Raw genomic sequence first — 19,446 nt, 5'->3', positions numbered from 1 at the left:
AGTTTGGGAGAGGTTTCGTATGGGTTTGGAGCTCAGCTGCTTACAGTTCTGGTTTTATAACATGGCATCAGCGTGAGATTTTAGCCTCAGATGGTGGAAATCTGGTGAACCCCCCAGGAGACCCATGGACACGCTAAACCACATCCAAACCAGACTGGGAAGATATGTCTCCTGGCTCTGTTTGTGTGGGAGTCTGACTTGCAACCAAGACTACACATGGCAGTGCTAGGAGTGGGGGAGTGCACAGGCTTGCCCTTTTGGTCCTGCTTGGGCCAGAGAAAGATAGGTTTATGGGAGGGGGACTATACCCCCCTTTAGGCTTATTAACTCACTGTCTGGGCAACATCTGCTTCCCATCACACGGTGGAGGAGCAGTTGCACAACTCACCACACTTCAGCTATGGCTCCATAGTCCCATCAAAACTCCACCTGGCTGGAGGCTTTGCTTGGGCTTCTCTCAAATTGAGTGTGACCTTAGAGGCTGGGAGCAGCAGTGGTGCTTGCAAAAATATGTCCTTGCTCCTGCTGCTCGCTGTTGACACTCACTTCTCCCACAAGTGCATTGCCCACTGTGTATGGAGAACGGACGCTGCACGCCCAGGTACTTTGCTCTGCACACAAACTAGAGTTTTTCCGTGCACGGTGGGATGCCACCTTCTCAGAAGTTGGCCCACAACATCTGTATTTCATTTGCATGTGTATTTTAGGCATCCCAAATCCACAACCCCATGTTGCTAGTAATCTTAGTACAGAAGCCTCCATTTTTATAACATTCCAAATTTAGGAAAATCTTGGACATTCCATCAAATATTTTTCTTTGGGTTTTCTCTGGAAATAAATTGTGCTGAGCTGCCTGGATCTGCCCTGCACTTTGCTCTGGGCAGAGTTAAAGAGTTTTTCTTACGTCTGAGAAGGAAACGCACAAATACTGCTGGACAAATGTGAGCCCAGCCCATCTGACAGGGCTGCTGTGGTTTAACCCCAGAAAAGCAACGCCCCGTGGCATGCAATGTGCAACCCATTAAAACCTTATCACTCAACTGGCCCCGAAAACTATTTCCAAATCTGTCTCTACTCAAGGACTTGTTGCACTGAACCAGTGACTTCTGCCAGAGGTGGGCAGGTGCTAGCCTTAGATGGAAGAAGAGCACATGCCCCAAATTATCATTTAGAGTGTGGTCCCTCTGGGCTAAGATAATGTTTGTGTGCGGAGCCTGGGGAAATGGAGACTAATGCCTACTTGGTGGTGCCTAAAGATGACTGAAATGAAGATATAAAAAAGGGTGAGAGTAGACATGAGTCCTCAGGAAGAGGGCTACATGTGAGTCGCACAAGGGTGGCCCCTGGCAGGCTCGGAGCCCGGCTGAGGCAAGCAGCAAAAGGCTGACGGGAAAAGATAAGATAGACGGTCCTGTCACAAAATTTGCTCAATCCAACATTTTGCTGCAAGCAGCAGGGTTGCTGGGGCTGGTGAATTCCCAGCAGCTCTGGGCTGGCTTCAAACAAATGGGGCTCGCACCACAGACCCAAAATGAGGCCTGGGAGGGTGATGGGCTTGGGGCAGGATGGGGCTCAGACACAGATCATGTCTGATTTCACAGGCACTCACCCTGAGTTTGAGGGATCTGTTGACCCAAGAAACCAAAGGAAACCAAAAGGTGGATTCCCAGGTGAAGCAGAGCACACGAAAGGCTCTTGGAATTAATTAGAACTGAAAATCTGATTAATGACTTGGTTTGGGGAAGCTTCAGAGAGCAGTTTTGACACTGGTTTGGGGACATCACTGTGATTATGGAAGCCCTATTTCCCAATTTTTAAAAAATCAATTCGCTTCCTGTATTTCGGGCCCTGACGGAGACAGTGGAGCATGTCTCCAAACTCTGGCAGCACTCTGTTTCTGCGGGAGGGATATGCTGAGCAGGTCAACAGCCTCTAAGTGATATGGCACCACAGCTCGTGTCACAGCAGCATTAAAGGCTTTCATGGCCTGGACAAGGACTGGGGACGTTATGGGTGATCCCTGGCCCATAGCTGGTGTAGGTGTGTGGGGAGGCTCAGTAAATACAGCCAGCAAAGAGGGAAGGGCTCAGCCCCCTTCCCCATTTTCTGATCAGGTCCTCTGCACAGAGCCTTCTGTCATTGGGTTGTGCACAAGGGAGACCAAAACTGCAGCCTCAGCAGCTGAGAAGAGAGCAACATCAAATAATCTATGAGAAGCTTCTTGCAGCTGAACTCCTTGGGGAGCAGCGACCTGCTTTGGCAGTGTTTACACACCGTATCTCTGATTTGCACCTTTAGTAGCTCCCAGAGTGAGCTCTGGCTGTACAGCAGCTAGTGATAAAAAATGAGGACAAGTGCACAGAAACCCAAATTTATCGCTGGGGTTTCCTCCCAACCATTACTCACATGGACGAGCTGCTCTTGAGTGTCATATTCCTTTGTGCACCCTTCCCAGTGACAGTTCGTCTCATAAATAACCTCAGGCTCCTGTTTACATTCATCCTTATCTAGATCTTCTTTCAGGTCTGTCAGATGCTCCTGCAACACACAACGGTACATTGTATAAGGTGAACTTCTTTCATCTGAATTCCTCCGTCACTCATAGATTACAGGGCAGGTATCAACTGATCACAAAACCATGCCCATTGCGGCAACATAACATCCTTGATTACTGTGAAATAATGAGTTACAGAGTTTTGGTCGAAATGGATCAGAGTTAATCACAAGACACAAAACACCTCGAAGCCACGGTCGCAGCAGTGCCTGGCTCCCGCCAGGTCATGGGCAGTCCCAGGAAAGGCTGGAGAAAGGAAAAGGCTGGCTTTTGACCTTCGGTTGTGTTCTTTGCTGGAGAAAAAGTTCTGATCTGGGGGGAGTGGGGAGCATGAAGAAACCACAGAGCAGTCAGAGGCTAGTGATTACCACACTCACCTGACATGGGTTGGGGAGGGGGGGTCCTGTTTTCTGCATCTTTCAAGAGATGAGAAAATTATACCTAACCCTTACCCAAAGATTTATGCCTGCAGGATACTCCACAGGGAAAGAGTGGTAAGCCCTCAAAGCACTCCTCTGAGATAGGGAAATATGGGAAGATTGAGCAAGACCCGGTGATGAGTGGGTTGCAGAGCAGAGCTCCAGGGGCTCCAGACTCATAAATGAGTTACTTTAATGCTGGGCACGCTGTGAGCTCTCTCCTTAACTTCTCTGTCTAGCCAGCTCCTCAGTGCTAAATGAAGCACAGAAGATTTTTGTTATGGCTGCTATGAGGATTAAAACATCGGCACCTACTCAATAGTGTAACATACAACAGAATTAGTACAATTTAGAGGTAAGGACAACTGTTGGCTCTGCGTGCGTCAGACACTTGCACTACAGACAGGGCAATCAGCAGCCAATATTGGCTTGGGAATTTAACAATACAGAACCCTGCAGGTTTTGACCCCCTTCATTCCCTTTCCTCCCAATTACTACTACTGCCCAGTGCAGAGCATCCCGCCTCCAGGGCAGCTTTAGACAGGAGCGTCTGGGGTGACTGACCACATCAGACACTGTTCCTCATGATCTGATGCTCCAGTTGGCACCATAAGTGTGTAGACACAGCCAGACCCCTCTCAAACTGCCTCTGACCTGCCCAAACAGACCTATCTGGCTGCCATCTCCTTCCCCACCAACACCTTTCCAATGCCTACTGAGGGGCTGCAATGATTAATGACTTAATGGCATTATATGACTTGCAAAGTGCGATGTACTATATGAAAGTTCAACAATTTTCATTAACTAGCTCATGACATACATGCCAGCTGTGACTTTTCAATTCAAAAATTTAGATAAGGAGAGGAAGAGATTTGTTTTAATTAGCTCTTAATTTAAAAAAAAATATTGTAAGGTGGCTCTTGGGACAGGAAACTGTAGTAATTTACAGAAAGACTTCTGGAGATTCAAACTATATCAGAGCCCAGAGCAATAATCTGAGAAAGTTCAAACAGCAGCTTCTTTTTCCTGCAATTCCTATTTGGTTGAGCTGTGAACATTATTCTTGTTGAAACATTTCTCTCCGTGCAAACTGTGGTCTCTGGAAAAGTGACATTTTCTACTAAAAATCTATTTTGCCAAAATTTTTATACTTTCTGTTGGAAAAAATGGAATTGAAACCATTTTAAATTGTTGAAGAGGATTGACTTGTTTCATTTCTGGCTAGTTCAATGTTGATCTGAATCTCTACTGGAGATGTAGGTTTTGTGGTATCGTAAGGGTACAGTAACTCAGGTCCCTCATGCCTAGTGCTCCGCTGTGTCCCACAAATCTTGTCTGGATTGCGTTTTTTATAGCACAAACCATCGTGGGAGACACTGTCTGGCCAAGGATTTTAAACACCCAAACCACAACTCACATGAGGCGTTTCCAGTACAGCATTTCCAAAACAAAACACACACATGCATGCTTTTTTTGGGATGGATGAGCTTCATACTCTGCAAAAAATGTATCAGTCAATAATTAACTGACTGTAACTCAACTTCTCAGCACAGTCTCCTGCAGAACAGGAATCCCCAAATTTAACAAGTTGCTGTTGCTTAGACCAACTGAAGAGGAGACACCCCCTACGTTTAGTCTTTTAACCTGTCCTCCTTGCCAAGAATGGGCTGTCTCTTACAAGGTACTTTCCACTAATTTCCCAGTCAATACTGAAATGCTGCAAGATGTGAAGCCTACATTTCCCCTGGGGTATTACTTCACAGATCTCCTCATTAGGAACTATTAGACGACCAGCGTGTGTTTTGCTTCTCTTAATTTCACCTCGCTATTCTAATCAAACCTTCTTGCACCGCTTTAAACTACTCCCCCACTTCTTTCAGTGCTTATTTCGCATAAGACCAGTGGACGAAACTCTGGGGCAGGGCTGCAGGGGTGAGCCAGGCTGATGCTATCCAAGCACTCCCTGCCACTGGGCGCACACCTCTTCACCTTGGAGCAGAGAACGGAGTATGATAGCCATTGAGCAAGCAGCTGTCTGTCCCACAGCTCCTCTGCTACAGATACTTTGAGAAAACAGGTGATGGCTTTCAAATCTTTTTTCATTTGCTGTAAGAAATAAACACGTGGCCTTATTAGGCCAGGTGGTGGCCAGATTGGTTTTTCAGGGCATGTGCTTTTGCAGCAGTGTGTAGATGCACTCCTAAACTCAAAGCTCCAGAGAGGTGCCTCTTTGCCCTAATCGTGCTGACTACAGCATGTTTATCTTTCCCTGATATGCTATCTTCATCAATTTTACCAGCCCCCTGATGACTGCACACGTTGCTGTCCCCATGCATCATGCTGAGACCTGCTCCTGAACCAGGGCAGAAGGAGAAATTTGTCATCAACTCTTCCATTTGCTTGACAATAACACGGCCTAATATTTCATGAAAATGAAGTGCCCAGAGCACTCCTGATAGTTTACAGTTGTGATAAAGGACGGTCAGATGGATACTGTCAGCCATTAAACAGTTTGCAATCACAGAGCTCCGGAAAGAAAGCAAAGGCCTTTGGGCCCTTCTTGGTGTCAAATGTTGTGTCACCAGTGTAAAGGATGTTTCTAGGAGCAATTCCTTGTTGAATCAAGAAGTCGTCCTTTTTTGCAAGTTTTCTACCTACATGCAAGATTCCCTCATAATCTATGTTTGCTCTGAGACACTAATGCTGCTTGCTTACCAGCACAGAAAACTCAGACATCATTTTTAAATTATCACGCTTGAAATATTCCCTCCCTCCTTTTTTTCTATCCAAGCACAGCAACAGCAAGCTGAGTCCCAAGCACCCATCGAATGCTTCACTCAGTCACTGCAGCTCCGCCCTGTACCTTGCCGGGCTTCATGCTCCGAAAGACACCCGCCTGCCTGGCAGACTTTGATGCCTTGCTCCCAGCTGCAGCAAAAGGTGCCAAGAGTATCGTTCCCAGAGACAACGAGACCCAGCAGCTCGCTGCCTTGGCCCCACAAGTCGTCTTGCACCAGGAAGGTTACCTGTGTGGTTGGGGACGCTGGGGGCAAGCCCTCGACTTCAGTCTTGACTTTGCTGCGCTTGTTAATTACTGGATTGACTGTGCTGCTCACGGCCGACTCACTGCTCTGCTTGCTCTAGGAAAGAAAACCAGGCAAGATATGGCACCGGGGTTTGGGAGGAGAGGCAGACTTCAGCCCCCCTCCTTATTAAAAATTAACTTAAAAATCAGTCAAGGTTGAACTTCAGGAGTGGCCGGGGACAACAGGGTTTTGGGCTGCTGGCCCGGGTTTCACATGAAAACTAGTCTGTGTGGGTTCGTGCAAGGCAGAGAGATGGAAGAGAGGGAAGAATCAAGGGCAGCATCAGCTTCTGCAGGCTCACCAGTGAGATTGGCCTTGTTGCTGCTGCTACGCTTCAGAGTCATCCAGTCGCTGTCAAAGCCATCAAAACCTTATGCAACCCCCACCCAAGCCACGATTTTATTTCTCAATGCGATGAAATGATTTGTTGAGAAAATGAATTCCTGGGGGGAGTGGGGGGCTCTGGTTACATGCGAAGGCTCTGGCATGCTGGGTGCATGAAAGGCTATGTGTATATTTTGCTAAGCTCTTAAAAAATGAGAAAAACTTCATGAGAAAAACCATCCCATTGTATGTGCATAAAATTGGAACATTAACATTTTAAATACACTCTTGCTAATTGCTCAAGATTGGTCCTGCAAGTTATTAAACAGGGGCATAACTCCTGCCAGCCACATTATTTTGGTAGCCAGTTTGTAAGAAGAAAACAAAACCAATCAATCAAATAACCTTCAATAACAAACAGAGTTTGCAGTGCAGCAGCCATGAGAAACCCTAAAACAATAAACCAGTCTGAAAAGTTCAGTATGATACAACTAAAACAACAATTTGAAATGGGTGTGAAATGAGGTGAAATAAGTCTTTGGGGAGAAAAGCAACTGCAATTTAAACTTCCAAGGAATGAAAATAGGAAGGAAAAATGATTAAAAATGTGCTAGACATATTCACTAACCCTGTGCATGTGGAGGGCTTGTGCATACATGCACGTGCCTGTGTGAACTCACAGGTATTTGCAAGGACGCATTTGAGGTGTGGGATTTCATACATATCATGGCATTCCTAGTTTTCAAAATCTGGCCCTTGGTTTTGCAAACGTTAACAGTAAAAATCAACAGCAGGGATACCCTGAGAGAGTAGCTACTGAAAAAGATGGAACTATAAGTAAAATGGCTAGAGGTCCTAGGTAAGATGCACTTATTTGTTAAAGAGGAAAGGAATAAGGTGTTTTAAGACCATTGGTATGGTTCATGCCAGTAGAAGAAAGGAAGGAGGGATTTGTGAAAGAACTGATGAAGCTTGGTTCACAGTGCTCGGGTGTTTACCTGGCAAAACACTCCAGCATGTGCTGAATTCCCTTGATTTCAATAGCACACAACATGTGTTCAAGGAGATTTGCTGCCTGAGATGACCCTGCGTATCATGTTCAATGCTTTGATGGACCAAGGCCTTTGGTTCCTGCATGGGTAGGTATGTGTGTGCGTACAAGGAAGGGAGGGCACAAAATTTGGCTGCGACTAGTCCAGAAAAGCTTTGCCAGGAGGAAGAAAAAGCAACGTAAAGGGAGAGAGTGAGTAAAAAGAGAGCAAGTACACGAAGGGCAGCGCTCATCCCATGGAGAACGTGCCTCCATTTCCCTGTGTGCCATGCATGGAGAGAGCCAGGATGGCCGCCCCTACCTGGCTGGAGTCAGAGATGCAGTTGCTGTTGCTGCTGATCTGTGCCGGCGGTGGGTTGACAGAGATGACCGCCATATGCTGACGCGGGGGGAAGGTTGGGGACGGCTGTATCAGGGGAGGAGTGTGTCCGAAGGCTGAGCTCAGGCCTCTCTGCTGGGTCAGGATCTGCTGGTACGTCACGGGGTTAATGGGGTGGGGGAAGCTGAACGCCGGACTGCAGCAACAGGAGGAGGAAAAATGATGAGGGGTTATTTTAAACAATATTTATCACATTAGCTTGCGACTGATTCAAGTTTGGCTTCCTGGAGACTCCAGGAGACAGGTTGCAATGCCCCAGCTTGATGCCTTCAATGCCATGATAAGCCTGACAGCCTGCTTTACTGCAAGGACAGATTCATCTCGTGTGTGCCTCTGCTTCCTATGTTTAAAAACAGCCAAAGCCCTTGGCAGAGAGTACAGAAAAGGATGGGACATGGACACATCTGGCTTTGCAGCCCCTGAGGCTCCCAGGTTTTCCCAGGCAGACCTATTCTGCAGACTCGCAACCTTGGGGTTATGCTACCCTGCATATAAAAAACCAGCATCACCTGGCTGACCTGGCACAGATTACAGGGGGGATGAATAACTATCCATTTAACATACTCCAAACCCATGTAATTTACTCTGCATTCAGGTGAGGGGAGTGCTGGCTCAGGGGACTGCTGCAGTATGTCACCCTTCATATGTAGGTCAGTGGTTCAGCTCCAATCTAGGTCGGCCGTGACCAGAAACACCACCAGCTCCTGGCTGCTTGGGGGCAACAGGTCTGAGCCAGGATGCAGCAGTCGACAGCATTAAAAACAAAGCTCTGCTTTTGGAAAGAAGGGGTTCACTCCTGGGGTGAGTCCTCTTGGCAAAGATGGAGAAGCATGGGAGATGCTCTGCTCCCTGTACTCTGGGTGGGTGATGCACAAACCATAGACTCTCAGCCCCAAAATTGATTATTTCCCACCTTTAAGAGGTGGCCGCCCTGAACCTTTACCCTCATGGTATTTTCTCTCATATTACTAAAACTGCCCACGGTGTGAGTGCTCAGAGAGCAGGGCCATAATTAGCAACATGCTTCATTTCCGATTTTGCTTTTAGAGAAAATACTTATTGCTGGTGACCATAGAATTAGTATTTCTGTTCCAGACCAGTTAATGACAACTTGACCAAAAGAATAAAGGGTAAAAATCACTACAGTGTAAAAGAGGTCTGGGAGTTAAATACGCGCTGCAGCAAATGAGGTGTGATGGCAGGCTGCTGCACAGCTTTGTTGTGTTACAGTAAAGTCCTAATACGACTTTCTGAAGTGCTACTAGGATCTGGGTCTGAGCAGGTGAGAAAGGATTTCATTCCTGTCACTAAGACTTTGTTAAAATAGTAACAAAAGAGTCTTTTCACCCCAAATTGCTGACAGTTATCCTGTTATATATGTAACCCATTTTACAATTCCTGACATTTAAGATACACCTTTAGAACACTGAGAAGAGTTTCAAATTCTTTATTATTACTTGATCATTCCCTTGGAGGCCATCAACTGACCATTGGGCCTGACTGCACTCTACTGATTTGTTGAAAATACCAGATGTTACCCTGAAAAACTTAAAATCTGAGTACAAAATGAGATGCTACAGGTATGCCCAGTTAACGACAACAGGTGAAAAGACTAGAAAAATATGATTACCAGACAAGGAGTTGCAATTTGTTTAAGTAAGCATTATAAAGTAACTTATAAAATTAATGTTATAGTTACTAATGGCAATATCTCTGTTTTTCCCTACAAATTTTAGGAGTGCGTGATCTTTATAAACCCTCGCTTTGCAACATCAGTGTTAATTAGAGCTAACATTTTTAACAGTAAAGTAATAAAAAGAATAATAACATTGTGAAACTTGGGTGAAGCAATCACGGCAGGAATTGGCAACAGTGAGCTGCCTAGTGTAAGTGCTTTTTAATTAAGATTTGAACAAAACTTTACTCAAGGGCTTAGATTTGTTTTAAATATGTTTTTAGAATTAAGCTCTTCAATCCGCCCAGATAACATTTTTTTTAAGAATGTGGGCCAATAATTTGGAGAATACTTTGGGGCAATCTCTTAAATCAGAGGGTTTCTTAACCACTCCAACTGCTCACAATGAGCATTTTGTTAGACGAATTTATTCTCTGTTTCTGCTTGCAGGGAGGCACGATCGTACTGCAAGTACTGGAAACTGGTAACCAATAATCCCAATCCAGCAACCTCCTACCCCGCCTATGCCACAAAGTACCCTTCCACATGCAAAACCAGATGGGGGCTTTGATTTAATACACTACACAGCCCCAAAGCACAAAAGCAGAGGTTGCAAGGAAGGGAAGGTCTCCCTTGCTGGAGGATCCCCCCTCCTTTTGTGGGGATGGTTATGCAGCTGAATGGAGCCGGTCCCAGAGCTTTACCTGATTGTCCCGGCAGATAAATGGCCATAGGAGCCACTCGCCGCTGAACTGCTTCTGGAGTTGTTGATATACGCCACAAGAGAGTTTGGGGAGGTCCTGATCATCGTCTGGAGATCAATGCTGGCATCAGACAGCGGGGAGATAGACAGGGCTCGTTTTCGGCTTAATCTCGGAGTCACCCGCGGGCTCGAAAACCGGGACACTGGAGGAAAGAGAGACTTTGTCAGACAAAACCAGCGGGCTGCTCCCTTCCTTCGGGGGGGCAGGAGATGCTGAGACCCGCTGCGCTTGTGACTGCTGTGGAATGTTCAGGAGCCAGGAGCGGCGCGGGGACCAGCTGCACTTTGACAGGAGGTTTCCTCTCTGCTGGGTGCTGAATGACAGGGGTCAGGCAACACCACCAGTGCCCGCTTCCTTCACCCTCCTTGGGGAATAAACAGAAGCTTGTCCATCACCCCCTTTCACTGGCACTAAATTAACTTAAAATTAAAAGGGAAAAGGCCCCGCAAGGCTTCCATGAGCGCAGCTGTCCCCGTTGACTCGGTGGCAGGAGCAGCGGGCCAGAAGAGCCGCACGTAAGAGCCGGGGCAACCCTTGCAAATGGTGTGTGTGCTTGAGTGCGGAGGGAGCGGAAACCAAACGAGGGCGAGCACAATGCTGACCATCCAATTAACGAAGGAGGCGAGGCTCCAGGAGCCCCGAAAGTAAATTAAGAGTTTTAAGAAAACCAATTTGGCAGCCTAGGCACAAAGTTCAAGCTCTCCCCCTCCGAGGGGACCTGCCAGTGCCTGGACCCTATTAGCAATTGTCAATCATTCGGGCATGAAGTCATTTCCAACCCTGCCAGTCCCGTTTGTGGATCTGCAATTCATGGAGAGTTACTACTGTATGAATTTGGCTTCCCCCAGCGTTTCGGCACTGCTAACTGGAACGACTGACTTCATCAAGAGGAAACTCTGTCCACGCCCGACCCACCTGCAACTCTCCGAGGTGGCATGGACGGGAGCTGGGGATGGGCCATATCACAACATTCCCTGATACCAGGGCACCAGATCCAAAGCCTGCCTGAGCACTAGCCCTGGCTGGAATGGCTCATCCCTCCAAAGCAACGAGAGCAGCATTTAGGTCACCTATTTTTGAAAAAAAGATTTCTAAGGGTAAAATATGCCACTCAGCCATGGGGTCTGGCTGGTAATCCCTGTTATCCACCCAGGGGTGCAGGAAGGCTCAGCTGCTCCAGCTCCTTCCCTCAATGAGTGCAGCACTGTATTACTACCCGGCTTTTGAGCGGTGGTCTCCCCAGAAAGCTTGCTGTGGGTATATCCCATTAAATATGGTGAATAAAACAGTAACTTGCCCAGACAGGCAATACGAGCTATATTCCTCTAGTTGGTTGGAGGGACTGATTTTGGTTGCATATCACCAAACACAAGCCCAGCACTTTGCAAGAGCATAAACTTTCTGTCCTGACCACAGTGCTGGTATGTGAGAGGGTGAATGGGATGTACAAGGAGGTAAAATATATCCTGCCAGCATGACCAAATGGTTCCTTGATTTGTGTTGGCTCACAGAAGTTTGTGTCAACATTTCCCTGAGACCAGTGGCTGGGTTGCAGTCTCCTAGTCTCCTCGTGACTCACCCGTGTACCTAAGTGGCTCTGTCATTACCATGCCTGGGTGCTGTGTAATCGACGGGTTTTAGCACCACCATCCCCTTATTACCCATAATGTCCCCTGTTGCACAAGATAAATGACTTGCCCAAGGTCCCACTGGAAGTCCAAGGCTACGTTAGTACTTGAACCAAGCACTTTTGTGACTTTTGTCCCACACCTGAGAAGCTTCAGGGGTTGCTAGCTGCAATGCCTTTACTGCAATACTGACAATATTGGGAATTTCTCCTAAAAATCAGGTTGTTGCATATATGCTGAACACCTTCTTACAGTATTTTGTATAACTACATTTTGCAGCCTCACGAGGCAGGGAGATGCTAGAAAACGTGACTCAAGGATCAGGTAGCAAACAGAAAGAGCAGCAGTGGTCCATAAAAATAACCTCCTGAGTGTTAAAGCTGTCCCATGATTTGGAGGGACTAGACTCAAACTTTCCTAACGTTTGCAGCTGGCAGACTCCAGCCCTGTTCTGCTGTGGTGAGTGGCACTTACCTTGGGAGCTGGAAAAGTAGCAGCTGGTTTGTAGATGCACTATGGACACAAAGCCAAAATGAGCAAATGAACTTCCCTCAGCAAAGGCTGGCCCTACCTAAAGGCTGGAGTGGAGCATTCCCAAACTTCACATCTGGTTCATGAAATCTGGGCGCTGCCAGAGCCCTGGACCAAGCAACATGAAGGTTGCTTGGGTCTAGATCATAATAGTCAAAACTGTGCTCTGTCCACAACATATTAATGTAATGTAATTGATTTGAACTAATTAAACTTCCCCCCCAGCCCCGGCCATAAGACATCTTGATTCAATACATGGGCCACAACCTGGAAAGACCTGGGTGTTGTTGCAAGTCTTCCCCAGCCATACCTCCTTGAGCAAGTTGCTGCTTCTTTCTGTGTCCCTATTTCCTAGCGTCATCTATTTAGATGAGCTCCTTTAGATAGGGTTTGTGTTTTATACTGTATGTATTGCACCAAGTGCGATCGGGCTCCATCTCAGCTGAGTTGTCAGTGTTTCTGTCCTACAAATAATATGCGTCTTTCCAGATATAGATATTGTTTTCTGCATTTGCATTCCCGCAGTCTCCTCCTTCTCTAACAGAAGGAAGCAGGCCAGATTTGACAGTCATATTTATCTCTGTTACTCCCACACCTCAAGGGAGATCTGTTTATTAATGTGCCACTTCCCTTGATAAATTACTAAATAGAAAGAAAAGCCTTGTACTCATTTCTCGCTGTTCCTTCCCATGATTTATGTCCACAGTGCTGGTTCAGCCATTGGTCGCCATTAATTTACAGAGGGAAGAAGTCCTGATGTCCAACAGAAACCTGGGTTTTGGCAGTGCAACCAACGTGGGCACCCCTCCCTGCTGCACACAGGTACGTCATTTTTTCCCGATGTAAAACTCTGCTGGAAGCTGTCAGATTTGCAAGCTGGCCTGGGAATTCTCCAGCCCAAAACCAGTAATATGCATTACGTTAGTGTCCACTCTAATTTAGATCTTGCGAGTACCGTGGGCTATCTAAAATGTTTGATAGCAGATCCAATATGTTGGGCTCATGCTTTACAGAAAAGCCTCTTAGGTCTTGCGGGCTTCCAGGGAGAGCTGTGACCTAAAATCATGCTATGGATGAAAAATTCCTCTCTTCTCAATGACAGCCTGCCCAAGGTACCCGGGAAGAGAAGCGTCTGGGAAACGGAAAAGGAGTTTAACCAAATGAAGAAGTGCTCATCAGCGCATTTAGGAAGGGGGAATCTTTTCAAAATTATTATTCAAAAGCAGATTAGCAGCACTGGGATTGTTCTTAATAATAAAATTGGCCTGACCTAATCCCCTGATCTGAGGACACTGAGCATGAACGTTCAATGATACCAGGCAGCAGCGAAGATAAGCATTAGTGTAGTTGTACACATAGGCAAGGTGTTCAATATGAGCTGACTGACAGCCACTCGAATACGTAAGCAAAATCCTCTGTTGCCTGAGGTCCAGTGATGTTTCAAAGGAAAAACCACATACAACTTTTTCAGCAGTGACTGTGCCCAGAGAAGTAAATGAAGGCAGGATCCATTTTTCAGACACAGAGACGGAGAGCCTCGGGAGGATTTATCTCTAGTGCTCCCTCACTGATCATCCCTTCAAAAATGCTGACTTATCAAAATGAACAGGGTGCGTTTCAAGACTTTTTCAATGTTTAGAAATATGATGGGGGAAGTTTCCAAACTGTCAGAGTACCCCCTTCAACACTATCGGAAGAAAAAAATCTGTTATTTTTCTGTTGTTGTTCTAAAAGATGTTTTGTTCAGAAACCTAAAATCATTACAGGTTAAAATGAATTTTAAAAAGTCACACACCGAAATAAAAGTAGGAAATTATTTTAAAATTAATTCCATTCATCTAGCAGCATTTCAGTTTTTAAAATTAATTTCTCTGTGCCTCTCTACCTCAGATGGAGACCTTTTTTACCTTCAGTTTCTTTCCCTTGAATACTGCCAAGAGATGGTAACACTCTTTTTCACCCAGGTCCAGAAAGAAGTGATGGGCCAAAGTCCACACAGCAAAACAAGAAACAAGACAACTTCGTGAGATACCTGTATCATTGCCTCCTCTGGTGTTTGATAATATTTCCAGCCAAATACATTTACAGCATGCCCAGGATGGGTGGTGGCTGTTCCTGTATCAATTTGCTCTGCTACTTCTACCTCTCATCTTGAACGAACAGCTGTTCAAGCCAGCAGATGCTTTCCACTGGCTTCCATGGACTTTGGAGCACAGAATAAATGTGAATTTAAAAGCTGACGTAGAGACACTCCTGTTTGAAATATCTCATCTTTACTTTCAAACTAATTCTCTCCCACTTGGAAAAAATGCTATGTTTATGCAGTCATTTTTTGGACATACTAACAGCTTGTTTTTTATTTATTCAGTGTATATTAAATGAACTAGCTCTGAATGGAAGAAACCTGATGCTTTTGGTTTTGTTTTTGCAAAAGGTAAAGATATCTTCTTAGAATTCAAAACTGCTTCAGATTTCAAGCAACAACAAAAATGTCCTTTGGCCTAAAGTGAGACACAGGAAATTTTAAGCCAAAAGACCGTTCCCTTCTCTCTCAGAGTTAGGAGGAGATTAAAATGGAGATGTGAACTGGTAAATGGAAGGGTGCAGTAAAGGTTGAGCCAAAGCTCTGGACGTTGGTGATAGCGTTGTGGATGGCTGCCTATGAAGGTCAATAAAAAATTTACCATAGGCCTTTGCCCCCTGCTGCCTCGTCTTACAAGAAGTAAATTCTGGATACATTTTACAGTGTTTTAACTGGTGTGCACTGGCCTTTCCATACTGTTTCATACATAGACCCAGATACACTGACTGTGACAGGCTCAGCTCTACATGCTAGAGAATAAATATAACCCACATATTTTAAGAAACCTTTTAAAACTGCCTGGAATAACTTTTTAGCAGAAAAAAGCTTGACTTTACAGCAGCATTATTTTTGCAGGGTAAATGTAAACACCACAGCTCACAACTGAAATGCATTTCTCTCCTGGGGCGGGGTTTAAATATCCCATTTCTAAACTAGCAAGAATTCAAGGCTGAATTTTCAAGTGACACTGCCCACGTCTGCCAAATGTCCCAGCCCGGTCCTCCAGCCAGCCTAGAGCTGGGAGGAAAGTCCAGATTTCTTGGTAAAAAGGTAAAAGTTTCCCTGGCAGTTTCCTACAGTGTCTATGAATTATCACAGCCACGGGTTGCTCAGAAACTGGGATGTTCTTCCCAAATTTAGATTTATCCACAACGGGCCAGCGATGAGCCAAATGGTCAGCTTTTACACATGTGGTGGCTTGTGGTCTGACTCCCACGGCTCTTCCCAGTGCTGTTGTGCCGAAGGGCAGGATCAGACCCCGGGTCACGTGGGAGGCGGGAGCAGAGGTTCCTGCTCCGACCACTCGCCATGGCTGTGAGCCATCAGAGGGACATTACAAGAGATGGTTTTCCTGGAGGGAGATTTCAGACCTTGTATCACACTAGAAATAGTGGCAGCAAAACCCTCCTGAAAGGAACCGCCAGGCATTCAGTGGGAGCTCCTCTGAGGCTCCCGCGGGGCAAGGAAATCTCAGGCATCTCTTTACAGACAGGCATGTTGCTGTGATCTCGACTGCAGAGGGACTTTGGGGAAATCTGATTCCAAACGGCCAAGCCCTTAAGGCACATGGGCTGCAGATGGCTCACTCCCTCTCCTCACCGAAACACGGCCAGAGCCACCGCTTCCCCTGCATCCCCTGACCAAGACACGGGATAAATACAGCGTTATCAAAATGGTCCGTCTTCCTGGCCACTCACCAGGAAAGCTCCACCCAAAGCATACAGAAATATCCCCCTCCTCCCATCATCAAATTAAATCCAAGGGCAGCATAAAAACCCAGGATGATCCCTTAATCAATAAGCAGCAGCAATAAACGACAAACACTCCTCGCATAACCAGTTCCTTATTCCCCTCTGCCCTTCTGCAGCGGCAACACACGTCTTACTTAGACTGCAGCAGATGCTGGACATTTGTTCTGGCACCAGACGCTGTCCTGGGACCCTTCTTTCTGCCCTCCCCTGGCTGATCAACTTTGCAGTTCAAGGAATACTAATGCTTCCCTCAAATCCTCGCTGAAAGACAAGGCTGCATTCTTCTACTCCCAATCCACAAGGTAACTGTTTAGACGACCCAACTTGCATATGTAAATTGAATTCTTTAGAAACCAGAGTGCAGCAGGATTCCAGACAGAGCGCTTATGGGATGCTCTGGGACTTTTTCTCTCTTCTGCACATATTTTTCTGGGGAGGAAAACAGCATTGCTGGCTAGAAATGGGTGGGAAACCGTTTCCCATTCTCTGAACCTTTTCTGAGATTTCAGCAAGTTTCCATTCTGTGCTGGGACAAAGAAAACAAAACAAAACAAAAGGATCTTTCAGAGTTTTTAAGGAAGCGACTACAGGGCGCGCCGTCTGCCCAGAGTAGCCAACAGCTGGCTTGTTTGAGAAGTCATCCGAGATCCAGCATATCCAGCCTGCAAACCCCGAGCTGCTGGTCTCTCAAGGCCCAGGTGAGGCACTTCTTTCCTAGGTCGCTGTGAGGCTGGGCATTCTCCGTCCATGCTGGGGGAGCAATCACTTCACATAAACCTGCTGGAAGAGAGTCCTGAGCTCACCTCTCACAGACACATGTCTGCTGACTGCAGTAACCACTGGGCTGCACTGCCAGCCCTGCTCCTTACCTTGATGGCTATTAAATCATTTACTTGAAGTAGAAAGGCTCCAACAACACTGACTGAAAGAGGCCAGTGAAGCTGAATCACTGTTTGATTTGGGGAAATAAAGTCCTGCTTGATGATTTGCCCACGTCCCAGGCAACTGCGCCAGCCGTTGGCTTGTTGGCTATGCTGGGCTGGACAGAGCCTTTTTCCAGTTAAACTGCTGGTTGTGAGTCAAGACATTCATGACTGCCATGCACCAGGCAGAAGGAAAGAGGGCAGGGATCCCCCCTCTAGCCCCAGAACTGGATGAAATGCCATGACAGTACTGCAGGGTCATTCCTGCTGTTGGTAACTGTAAGGTTGCCCAAACACATCTACGTAGCCCTCCTGACCTGAATGACTACCTCTTTGCAGCGCTGCTTGGACGTAAGTTGAACTCAAGATGTTTTTCCCCCATTCCCTGACTCAGTGTGGACAACCCAATCACACTTTTGACACTGTGCAAACAGAAGTGATGGATTTAAAGATGATCTCTGCTTCCTACCCTGGCCATAAGAGTCTTATTCCAAAGATCTGGATCTTGTTCCTAGAGCTGCCGCTGCTCTTCTCACTGATCATTTTATCTCCTTTCTCTTTGGGGTCTCCAGTGATGATGTAGCTTTGCTTTGTACAGTACTTTGAGATCTTCTGATGTACAGGGCTATAACAGTAAAAGCATCGAGTCAGTCTGGATACACTCCTCTTGAGAGCAAACGGCATGTCCTGAAGGGCTGAGGGCAATCACAGGAGCCTTTGTGCTTAGGAAAAAAAAAGTTGGATGTACTAAACATGCTCAGAAAGTTGTAGTCATCTCCAGGTTCATCTGTGCTCCCCACCAGTCTTTACTGCCCCAGGGATGTTCTTGTGCAACCACTCTGTCACCATGTGGCACCCACTTCTAGAATAGAAATGTGAAAGATTGTTTTGATCTGGTGAATAGATCCTGTAAATTAGTCTCAAAAGTGCCCCACCAGCAATGTTGTGACATTGGAAAGCTATTAACTTTTGATTTGAAAGTGTAAGCTTTCCAGAAAATGGATTTAAGCCTGGATTCAAACTCCACTCTTGGATTTAGAGTCCCTGTTTGGACAACAGAATGAAACAGGACAGATAACTGAAGGGTTGTTTAGTCTCCACTGGAACTGGCCTGAAGACCCCAGCAATCTGGTGCGTAAAACTTAAATTTGGTCTACTTTAGTGGCTTAACTACTTCTAGCTGCACAGTGAAAACCCTGCTAAACACATGCAGCTCTGGGGCACCCTAGCTCTGTCACCATTTAAACACACAGCAGACCTGCCACAAGGTCGGTAGCAACAAGCTCCAGCCGACACTTATGTCCTATTACTTTTCCTGACCCTAGACACCTGATGGGATGAAAAACCACCAACAAACAAGGATCCATTGAGAAATTCTCCAAGAAATGCAATTACAGCAACAAGAAGGGCCCAGGTATTTGTCTGTGGAAGAACTACCATACCCAGTGTCTAGGGCTCCCACGGACCTGCGGGTGTTTGGAGGTGACGTGACACTGAATAGGCCAGTTTTAATATACGTTTATCTGCTGCTTTTTCTTTTACAGGTGCCAGTGTTATCACAGATGTGTGATGGTGCTGCATGTGGTTTAACAGGACCTACCTGCATTCTCAGCAAACTAATTCTTGTAAAGTTCTTATGTTCTGGGGCTCTCTGGGAAGAAAAGGGCTCTCTGAATGACAGATGCTGTGAGATGGTGACTCATTAGGGTTTTACGCATGCTATTGATATTCTTGTCTCAGAAAAGCACCATAAGAGGATGCTTTATTAAATTATTGGTTCCACTATTTACTTAGGCCCCGCTGATTTAGATTTTTCAAATAACTTTCTAAAAAGAGAGGGAGACTCTGGTTCCTCAGCCAGTGTTTCAGAGCCATCCATTTTAGTCTCCACCTTGATAAAGCAGAATTCTCTCTTCTCTCTGGCTGATGGATAAACCTAAACCTGTAGAACAGACTGGCACTGGGCTGCTGCTCCTTTTCACATTCTTAAAAAGTAGCCTTCTGGTGTCTCACGTCACATCCTCATGACATTTGAAAGTTTTCATCTCGCATAGAGCATGTGAAGGCCCAGAAAAGGCTTTCCAGTTACTCATCAACAAAGCATTACTGAAAGATCAAAACAAATGCTTGGTGAGCCCTGGCTTTGCAGTGAATAATGGTTATGAACTTGACTGCATGAAACTGGGACCTTTGATACGTGATTCACTCTAGAGCTGTTTTAAGGAGAAGGCAAGCAGTAAGAGAGTCTTCTGCTAAGGGGAGTATCTCAGACAACTTT

At 46.1% G+C, this 19,446-nt stretch overlaps 1 protein-coding gene across 5 annotated transcripts in view; it reads right to left on the bottom strand.

The window, feature by feature from the left end:
* Positions 1-19,446, bottom strand: part of GLI2 (GLI family zinc finger 2) — a 204,585-nt gene that overhangs the window by 19,728 nt on the left and 165,411 nt on the right. For all 5 annotated transcript variants that reach the window (XM_030018854.1, XM_030018853.1, XM_030018859.1 and 2 more), the window contains 4 exons: positions 10,193-10,394; positions 7,736-7,949; positions 6,000-6,113; positions 2,407-2,538 (listed from right to left, as the gene is read on the bottom strand). In XM_030018854.1, coding sequence (XP_029874714.1) covers positions 2,407-2,538; positions 6,000-6,113; positions 7,736-7,949; positions 10,193-10,394 — 662 coding nt within the window. The remainder of the gene's footprint in view (positions 1-2,406; positions 2,539-5,999; positions 6,114-7,735; positions 7,950-10,192; positions 10,395-19,446) is intronic.

This window comes from Aquila chrysaetos, chromosome 6 (genome assembly GCF_900496995.4).
Source record: "Aquila chrysaetos chrysaetos chromosome 6, bAquChr1.4, whole genome shotgun sequence".
Taxonomy (NCBI): Eukaryota; Metazoa; Chordata; class Aves; order Accipitriformes; family Accipitridae; genus Aquila; species Aquila chrysaetos.
This window is presented reverse-complemented; position numbering and strand designations above follow the sequence as displayed.